Source organism: Nannospalax galili, unplaced genomic scaffold, assembly GCF_000622305.1.
Source record: "Nannospalax galili isolate Female #2095 unplaced genomic scaffold, S.galili_v1.0 scaffold511, whole genome shotgun sequence".
NCBI lineage: Eukaryota > Metazoa > Chordata > Mammalia > Rodentia > Spalacidae > Nannospalax > Nannospalax galili.
This window is the reverse complement of record NW_008331831.1, coordinates 2,831,286-2,842,173: the sequence shown is the minus strand read 5'-3', so window position 1 is coordinate 2,842,173 and position 10,888 is coordinate 2,831,286. Positions and strand designations below refer to the sequence as shown.

Genomic DNA, 10,888 nt, shown 5'->3' with positions numbered 1-10,888 from the left:
TCAATAAAGTTGGTCATTATACTTCAAAGCAAAAACCTTGTAAAAACTTTGGGAAACCCTTGGGGAAAAAATGTATTAAGGCTCCAAAAACTGTGTTGTCTTAACACCAATGGTTATAATTATCCTCCAAGTTTCACGTAAGTATTACTTTGGTCTATAGTAGGGGTCAGCTTATGGCTTGAAAGTCACATCTGACTTGATGTCTTTTCCTTTTTTTTTTTTTTTTTGATCTTTTTGAGACAGGGTCTCCCTGTAGTCTCAGCTGGCCTGGAACTCACTATACATACCAGGCTAGCCTTCAACTCATAGAGCTCTACCTTTCTCTGCCTCCCAAGTGCTGGGACTAAAGACATGTGCCACCACATGCAGCTTTGGATGTCTATTCTTGTAAATGAACTTTGATTGGAGTGCTGTTATGTATTTTCCATGGTTGTTTTGGACTACAATGACAAAGATGAGTAATTCAAAAAGCTAAAGTTACTACAGAAGCCATGTGGCCCATAAAGTCAAAAATATAGACTATTTGTTCTGTAAAGACAAAATCCGCCAACCTTTGATCTATGGAAATTTACTTAAGACAGAGATATTTCTTCCTGTGTGCCCTTTTGACAGTTGATGATAGCCAATACACCAATCTTTGATAGAAACAGTTACCTGAGGTAGACTGTTAATAGTACAAACCCTTGACCCTTTATTTATTTGATCAGTTGCCTATCAGAATGAAAAAAACAAACAATAACAATAGCAATAACAACTGACCATCTGAGTTCAATTGCTGAAATCCACAGTGTGGAGAGAATCAACTCCATCAGGTTTCCTCTGACCCCTAAACACATATTATGTTACACACACACACACACACACACACACACACACACAGATAAATAAATATGGCTGGATGGTTGACATATTCCTTTAATCCTAGCACTTGGGAGGTAGAGACAGGCAGATCTCTGTGAGACTGAAGTCAACTGGTCCACATAGTGAGTTCCAGGCCAGCTGGGGCTACAAAGTAACCCTGTCTCAAAAACCTAAACTAATAAGTAATTTAAAAATGCAAAAAAATTTAAGCCACCAACATTTAAAAAGACTGTATGCCAACGAGACTGAACATTCATGTAATTTGAACATTGTTCTACTTTGATAACATATTAAAAACCAGCACTTGTTGAATAAACTATTTTATAATATGAAATACTACTTAAAGTATATTAAGCTTGTTTGAGATCTTTCTTGATAAAATGACAGCCCTGAATGGTTGCTGTGAACTCCTCAGGAGTTGGGAAAATATACAGAAACAATATTAGAGTGAAGAAAAATGTGTACCAGTTTTATATGTAAAAAACAACAGACTCAATGTTTTAATATTTGGTTTTAGAAATAAGTTTCTAGAAAAAGAGATCATTTTGTGCTAATACACCTGAAGTTTGTTTTTTTTTTTTAAATCTGGAGTTGGAGAAACGGTTCAGGGGTTATGAGCACTTGCTGCTCTGGCAGAGGACCCCTGGTTTAGTTCCCAGCATCTGCATGGTAACTCTAATCCCAGGAGATCCAATGACCCCTTCTGATCTCTGCAGGCACCAGGCACACACGTAGGGCAATAAACATAAATGCAGGTAAACACTCACACACACAAATTTTTTTTTTAAATTCAAGCTGATAGAATACAGATGATTATTCCATATTCTCTACTGCTCAAAAGCATTGAGGGAAAAACTAGAGGCCCATTCAATTCTTCTGTTTGTGGGTTATCCAATAAGCAAAAAAACCCAAATATCAAAGATATAACTAACTATTTTTATAATAATGCTGAGGAAGCTCCAACAGGCTACTTACTTTCACAAGCACACATGTGTCCACAAGGTTGAAAAAGAACAGCTGCTTTCTTGTCAGAGCACACCACACATTCTTCAATCTACAGTAAAGGAGGGAAAGCAGGGAGAACAAAGAAAGCAAGTAACTTTAACAGTTTATGCCCACATGTACTTCCACTGTAAGGAAGCTCTGGAGCACAGAAAAGCCGAACCTCATCCCTGTCCTCTGCTCTCCTCAGCTGCTCATTTTCACATCTTCAAGTTCCCTAGCTTAACAGGTGCTGTTTCTGCATTCCTCTTCCTTCCCAACCTAAAGAACTGTACAAAAAGATTCCATCTGTTTCCTGAGACAGAGAGATGGGGCCAAACTTCAATTCCCTCCCCCCAAATTACTTTGAGGGAACATAAAGAAGTACTACAACATGCCAGATGTGGTGGCACATGCTTTTTTGACTCCCAGCATTTAGGAGGCAGAGACCATTGGATCTCTGTGAGTTAGAAGCTAGCCTGATCTACATAGCAAGTTCAAGGCCAGCCAGTGCTAAGCAGTAGACCCTGCCTCAAAAAAAAAAAAAAAAAAGTATTAAAACAAATGACTGGGAAGACTAACAAGAATACCAAAATACCTAGCCAAATGAGTCAAAAAGTCCAAGAGGAATTTTTGTGTTACCACCAACTAGGGAACTCTTAGTAAAAGTCTGGTTTTCAGAGCTTGGCCAACTCCCATGCTGGTTGCAGCCCAAAGCTCCTGGGCTATTCCTTTGCCCGATCGCTAAATCCACAGGTATTCCACAACCTATTTATAATTTCCACCTGACCTCTTCCACAACCCCTACACATACATTCTGAGTAACCAGGAACAGCCTTGGCGTCTGCTTCTTCTTCACTCCCACCCACCCCACAGCCTTCACTTCACACGTGACTTCCATGTGGCCTTCCCCTTCCCAACACACAGACACTAACCTAATTTAGTGTTACTGTCTAGAAATGATGACCTCTCGCCTAGAGCACCACCCAAGCACTTAAATACCCAAGCTTGCCTGCTTTCATGCACGTGTGCACTCCCAACTTAGGTATGATTCAGTATGTACATGGAGTCAGTGTGGTAAAATTTGGTTGATCTGTGATTCTATGACTGAAAAAATCACCAAAAATACTAATAAATTGTTAACATTATTATATTAAAAAGAAAAATCTTTCTAACTATAATCTTCCCCTTCTGGATTATTCCCTGGGGTTATATTCCCACGAGGAGAATTCCCAAAGACTTTGTTACAGTAAAGCTCTGTGTATAAGATGGCTCCCATCTTGTTTACAAAGTGATCATTTCCCACTTTTATTGTTAGCACTTTAAAAGAAATAGTTTATGTTAACTTGTAATTTGTACTTCTCTAATTGCTAAAGAATGCAAGTGATTCTTCTAAGAATATCCCTTCCTCTAAACACTAGTTTTAGAATTTGCCTTTCTTCAATGAAGATGTTGGTTATCCTTTAACCACTTGGGGTCACTATTTACTTAGGCTCAAAGGCTCTGTTATTAAATCAGCCAATCTGTTCAGTTGGCCACTTAAGTTTTTTGTACTTTTTCACAGGTTTGATGTTTAGGTTGTGAACCTGAGCTTTCAATGGCTAAGCCATCTCTCCAGCCCATTCCACAGATTTGAAAACTTCATAGTGTATAACACAAAGTACAAAACTAAATACATCTTGAAGTTCTAGAGGACTCTGAAAGAAAAATATATGACTATTATCTTTAATTACTATACTTTAGATATAAAGAAGGAAATACAGCTCAAACTTTTGAGAGTTAGAAAACGTGTAAATAGACATGGGAAAGTGGGTAACAAACTTCAACCTTACCTAGGAAGTACTGGCAACTGATGGCTGCTAGGAGGGGGAGAGTCAGGATCTCTAAGGGTGAGACTTTGGGTAGGCTGACCCAGTGCACTTGAAGGGCATTTGGGGAACAAATTTGACTCTATAGGCCTGCACCTCTCAGAGATCTCTGTCTGTACATGAAATTGGGGGGGGGTATTAGTGCAGACTGGGAGGGGATCTAAACATGATCAAAACAGGTATGAAATTCAAAAAAATTCAAAAAATTATATATACAAAATAAAATTAAATTCAGATACTAATGAACGTAACAAAGTATACTAGTAAGATTAAATGAGCAATCAATTCAGAAACTCTGAAGTGATCTCTTTTTGTTTTTTTGAGACAGGGTCTCCCCATAGCCTCATCTGATCTGAAACGCACTATGTAGACCAGACTGACTTCAGTCTCACAGAGATCTGTCTGCCTTTGCCTTCCAAGTGCCAGAACTAAAGGCATGCACCATCATGTCTGGCTGAATTGATTTCTTAATAAATGTACAAACTATGTATTCCTAATTCAAAAATTATTTGGAGGAGCAGGACCATACAAATGATATCACATAGTCATATATCATTAGTTCTGGTCTCAAAGAACTTGATAAAACAATAAACACATTATCACATACACATTACCTTTGTTCTGGACTGAACTTGTTCTTTACAGATGAGGCATTTCTTGACACGAGGAGAACACAAAGAACAGGTCGCAATGTGCCCACATGGACCAAAAAGAGTATCTCTCTTCATGTCTGAGCACACCATACACTCCTCTAAAGTTTCAGAATCATTACTGATCATAGAAGGACTCCGAGAGCCCACTTGGCCACTGAAAAAAAAAGTATCTCCAATCAAACTCATCCAAATATTTTTTAATATTTTATTTATTATTTTATTTTATGTGTATGAGTGTTATGCCTGCATGTAAGTAAGAGCACCCATGTCATGCAATTCCCGCAGAAGACAGAAGAGGCTGTCAGATCCCCTGAAACTGGTGGTATAGACAGTTGTTAGCTGTCATGTGGGTGTTGGGGTTCAAACCCAGATCTTCTGCAAGAACAGTCTGTGTTCTTAACCACTGAGCCATCTCTCTAGCCTCTCTCATCCAAATATTTCTAAACAAATTCATTAAAATTTTTAAGATGTCCAGAGTATCATTAATATACATAACAGTTTTTCTTTAAAAATTAGATGTTAACAGCTTTATGAGAACCTTGTATTTTTCTATTTATACACATCCCTACATCTTCATATACTTCTAATATTAGTCAATCTTCAAATTTAATTAAGACTCACTCAATGAAAAGGGTGAATCTTCTAACAAAGAAATAAAAAACATTAGCAAAAATACTTACTATACACAAAATTTAATTTGAAACCTGTTCTATCTATATAGAACTAGCAAAGAAGTCACAGGACTAAAACAAAAATCCTAAATAGAAATCAGTGTAGTAACTAGGTAAACATCAGAGTTCATAAAAGATAAGACACTTTGAAATATAGGATACTTCAGCTGTTGTTCTGACATTTAAGCATTTACTTCAAGAAGATAAAATTCTACTGTGAAAAGACAATGTATCTAATAAATATACAGATACAGACATAGAAATACATGTATGTATGACTAATTACAACTACAGAAAATGAAAATAAGTTTCAGAAACTCATGAACAAAACACATATGGGGTTCATCTTAAGACTCCACTGTTCAAAGTCAATAATTAGAATGCCTCATATCTATTTATAGGTACAGAATTGTCTTCCTATAAGATTTTAAGTTCCTGAAACACACTTTACAAATATATACAATACTTGTTAAATTATATTCACATGCACACTCTTCATTATCTTCCTTTCACCTATCACACAGTTCAGTGCATGGATTCCAAAGCAAGGCTATGTCATCATGTACATAAATTACAGGAGAGGTGACAGTACAAAAGTAAAGAACAGCTACCAGAATGGCCAGTGATAAGAGGCTTAAAGGGCAATAATATATGCATAGCTCTATTTGGATTAAAAAATAGATGTCTTTTTTTATGTCTATATCTCAGTTAAGAAAACATTTATATTGAAAATAATAATTAAAATTACTTTCAGAAAAAGAAAAATGTCAAATCACTGTCTTTAGGGAAAACCCCACAATAAACAGACTGACTCATTTGTTCATTCTTTTCATCCTTTATTGATACTGAAGGTCTCCAGGCTCTCCATGAGGGTGCTAAAATTACTATAAGCTTTTTACAAGGTCTACTCTGTTTATAGGAGGAAACTGCCTGTGCTGGATAGCTTTACTTGTCAACTTGACACACCTGGGTAGAGGGAGCCTCAATTGGGGAATTGCTTCCATTGGACTGGCCTGTGCCACTCCTGGGCAGGTGTTTCTGAATTGAATAAGAAAGCAGGCTAAGGAGCAAGCCAGTAAGCAGTGTTCCTCCATGACCTGTGCTCCAGCTCCTGCCTCCAGGTTCCTGGCCTGAGTTCCTACCTTGGGCTCCCTAACTGATGAACTGTGTGTGACCTGGGAGATCTAAGATAAAATAAACCCTTTCCTCCCCAAGTTGATATTGGTCAGAGTGTTTTGTCACAGCAACTGAAAGCAAACCAGAACACTGCCCTTCTTAGGAAACTATTAAATTTTAAGTGCATAACATTAATCATAAATTCTTACTAGTTTTACAACTTTGCCTTATAAATTCTAATAACATATAGGATTCCTAGACTAGTTTTAAAAGTTTCTGAAGTTTACTATGCACCAAGTAGTGAACATAATAATGTGGGGAACATAACATGAAATAAAAAACATGCTACCTGAAGGAAATGTTTCCAAGGAAGAAAGGGGGCAATACAAAGAATTTCAAAGATAAAGACATTTCAAGTACTCAAGCCCTCTGTGAGGAAACTACACAATATTTTATAAACATATTACCAAGTTATGTGATAAGAAATTACAAACCTGACTTTTTCCTTATGACATTTTGCTAGCACTTTGCAGAGACTTGGGTCAGGACAGAGATCAAGTGGAGACTGGCCCTTCTTATTTCGGATGCTGAGGTCTGCCCCATTGGCTGCCAGGAAACAGGCAATCGATGCTGCACTCTTCTTCTCTGCCCCCTGGGTACCAAGTCCCATGATTAACTGAAATTAAATGGGAAGAGTCATGATTTTCCCTTTAGGAATCTGCTATCAATTGTCACCCTCAATACATATGCACTGGATATTTATGACCTTTAATCTTAATATGGAATCCTCTTGCTCCCTTCCCGTGATTTTCTGAGGCACATTAGTTTGAAAAGTGACTCTTTTCCAATGTACAAATAGACCAAAGATGGCTCAACCCAGGTGGCTATCCACCTCCCGTATAGCTGATTTAGAGACTAACACAGAACCAAAGTCAAGTCAATTAAGACCAAGAAGACTCAAGCACAGGACTTCTGGCTGAGATACTGAAGAAAGAGTATGTTTGTTTCTATATAATTCAGCTCTAGAGCTGCCAGCCAACTTACTCAAAATAGTGAGGAAAAAGAAATCAATGCCTATGAATCAAGCCAAAAGATAGAGAATGAGACTAATAATCAGGTTCTAATTGTATTATCTGAGCTACTGATCCAAACATATCTGAAAACAGTTAAAATAACTATCAAGAGCCACTGAGCATCACCTGTCTTAAGCACTTTTTATCATCTTTCTATATGTAATAAAGTACTCCCCTTCTCAATTTTAACATAGAAAAAAAAGGAATAAAGGAGTTAAGAGAACATAACCACAGTCATACAATAAGATAATAATTCTCAAACATTTTGGCCACCACACCCAGCTCAGACACATTTATACTCTTAAAAATTGTAATAAAGGGGGCTGAAGAGATGGCTTAGCAGTTAAGAGCACTGGCTGTTCTTGCAGAAGACCCAGGTTTGAATCCCAGCAACCACATGGCGACTAACAACCATTTGTAACTCCAATTCCAGGGAATCTGATGCCCTCTTCTGTCCTCTGAGGGCACTTCATGACACAGGTGCAATTACATACATACAGGCATAATACTCATACACATAAATTTTTTTTTTTCGGTCTTTTTGAGACAGGGTCTCCCTATAGCCCCAGCTGTCCTGGAACTCACTATGCAGACCAGGCTGGCCTTGAACTCAGACATCCGCCTGCCTCTGCCTCCCAAGTGCTGGGATTAAAGGTGTGTGCCACCACGCTCATCGAAACAAATATTTTTAATGAAATAAAATTAATATAGAAAGGTTTCAAATAGCCAAACAAATCAAAACAATTTTTAGAGGACTTATACTGTCTGTTTCACTTCAACAATGACAAATGCTAAATTACAGTTACAAGACATTTGAACAGGCATCAATACAGGTAAGAACAGTGACCAAAAGAACAAAATACAGGCTGCAAAAAGAAACTTTCATATTATGGTGAACTTTCATTTCATAGCAAGGAAGAGGACATCACCTGATCATCAGACTGATCATATAAAGAAAGAGAAACTATTCAGCAAATGGTCCAGAAAATGGACAGCTGGATATCCACCAGTGACAAATGAACTTTGATCCATGCCATACTACATCAAAAAGTTACAGGAAAAATAAATCTAAACTTTATAAGTTTTAGCACAAAACAAGAAAAAGTCTTGGTAACCTTCTGTCTGACAAGAATTTCTCAGAACACAAAAACATAAAAAAATTAAGTTTTTGATAAAAATTAGATTTAATCAATATTAAGTAGTTCTTCAAAACCACTGCTAAAAGTTGGGCATAGTGGTTCACACCTATAATCCCAGCCACTCAAAAGGCTAAAGCAGGATGATCAAGAGTTTGAAGCTAATCTGGTAACACAGTGAGACCTCATCACAAAATGCCACTGTTAAAAGAAGGAAAAGAGACACATGTGCAGCACAATACATCTCTTGTCATGCCTGCATTATCCCAAGACACTGCTGGCAAGGAAGAGGACATCACCTGATCATCAGACTGATCTTGGACCTCTAGGTCCACTGGGATTCAGAAAAGCATCTTGGAACCCCTGGATCAAATGGAGCCTTACCTCTAACAGCTTTCTAAGAAGAATGGAATCCGGGTTTGTGGAGAAGGTAAGAGAGATCAAACATTCACTCTGGAATGCCCTCTACTGAGGACAGAAGTGCAGTTCCATCAGCAGTTACACACCTAGCTGGTGCACTTGCAGTTACAGCCTTTCTCTTCATTTTTTAAGAACTGTAATCAGAGGACAAATGCCTCTGATAGGATATATGGTTACACACGTTTGCACGTTTGTTGTTTTAGGGGTTTTTTGTTTTGTTTTGTTTGAAACAGGGTCTCCCTATAGCCCTAGCTGGGCTGGAACTCACTATGTAGATCAGATTGGCCTCGAACTCAGCAGATATCTGCCTGCCTCTGCCTCCTGAGTGTTGGGACTAAAGGCATGTGCCATCAAGCCTGGCTTTTGTTTTATTTGAGACAGGTTCTCACTCTAGGTCAGGCTGACCTGGAACTCATTACGCAACACAGGCTTGCCACAAATTTGCAGCAACCCTCCTGTCTCAACCTCTTGAGTGCTGGGATTACAGGCATCAGTCAGCATGCCTGGCTTTCTTTATATAATTCTTAAAAATAACTTTTAAGGCCGGGCGTGGTGGCGCACACCTTTAATCCCAGCACTTGGAAGGCACATAACATGGGTGCACTTACCTACACGTAGGCAATACACACATACACATTAAAAAATAATAATAATAATAAATAAATAAATAATATATATATATCTTTTAAGTTTATTGACTAAGCTATCATTTCTATATGAAAAAATTCAGAGTATTTTAACAATTATTATGCTCCACCACCATCCCTAAAAGACGGAAGATGAGGAGGAGGCAACAGTGGCAGCAAAGGCCACAGACCAGAGGAAAATATAGATGTATTACATATCTAATAATAACTTGTAATAACTTGTTTTCAGACTACATAAACATTTTTGACACAATAAGAAGAAAACAAAGACTCAAGTCAGTGGAGAGGGTTGTCTAGCATACACAGACCCTAGGTTCAATCTCTAACACCTCAAAAAATAAAACCAAAAGGAAAAAAATGTATTCAAAAATTATAATGGAAAAGATTTGAGCAGATAGTTCATCAAATATATGTGGTATCAAGCAAATAAAGAGCTGGTCCATATGAGAAGGCACTGGAGATTTCAAATTAAAATCACAACAAAATACCACTCTACCCCTAACTGTATTGCTGAAGTTAAAAAGAACCAAGTAATTTTGGATGAGCTGTGGAATAATGTGCTTAGTAGTGACTCGTATTAAAGTTCACAAACCCAAGTTCTAAGTATGTGGCTCTGATATCTGTGGATATTTTATCCAATTCAGATTAGCTAAGCAGTAAATATAGGGTATTTCTACTGGTCATGATGAAAGATTATCTTTACTTACTGTGTTTTTTGATGGTTCCCAGGCAGCATCTACCTTCCCCACATCTTGCATATCTTGTAGCTGGCGTAGTTGAGACAAAGTGTGATGCCTCAGAGCTTCATGCAAAGGTGTATCGCCATCCTTATCCTGAATGTCTAGTTTAGCACCTGCACGGACCAAAAGCTGGGGGGGGGGGGCATCATTTGGATTAGGTGTCCACAGCCCTAAGAACCTACAGCCCATCTACAGTAACAGTGTGTACTCTGGGTCTACTTAAAGGAGCTGTCACTAGAGCTAAGAATTTTTATGTCTTTGCTTTCTACTATTTGACAGTTCCATGTCTCCTTAGAAAGAGTTATGTGTTCTGCTTACTATCTACTCTAAGTGTATCTACTCTAAGATGACAACTGAGAGACACCTAGGACTTTTTTTCCTTCCTTTTAGTATTGAGGTATTTCAAGTTCTTCTACCAGTACCATATCATAATATTCACACTTTCCCTATTTAAGCAAACAAGTAAAAATTAAAATTTATTTCATTCTCTTTGGTCAACTTTCTCAAGAATGAATGATTAGGACAAAACCCAACTATCATGCAAGATAAATGAATTCTGGCAAGAAAATTTCAAGTAATAAATATGAAGGTTGCTAAACAATAAGAACTTGGAAAAATGCATAACTATTTTTATTACATGATGGAGAATCTAGGTTTACTTAAGATTTCTCTTTGATACTTTAACAATCCTCCTAATCCTTTCTACTAATACCATCAAAGAG

General features: G+C 37.6%; 1 protein-coding gene across 3 annotated transcripts in view; it reads right to left on the bottom strand.

The window, feature by feature from the left end:
• Window positions 1–10,888, bottom strand: part of Mib1 (mindbomb E3 ubiquitin protein ligase 1) — a 116,766-nt gene that overhangs the window by 9,841 nt on the left and 96,037 nt on the right. For all 3 annotated transcript variants that reach the window (XM_008826970.2, XM_017796573.2, XM_029560566.1), the window contains exons 15-18: window positions 10,134–10,295; window positions 6,645–6,826; window positions 4,325–4,517; window positions 1,837–1,915 (exon numbers count right to left, since the gene is read on the bottom strand). In XM_008826970.2, the coding sequence (XP_008825192.1) occupies window positions 1,837–1,915; window positions 4,325–4,517; window positions 6,645–6,826; window positions 10,134–10,295 (616 nt within the window). The remainder of the gene's footprint in view (window positions 1–1,836; window positions 1,916–4,324; window positions 4,518–6,644; window positions 6,827–10,133; window positions 10,296–10,888) is intronic.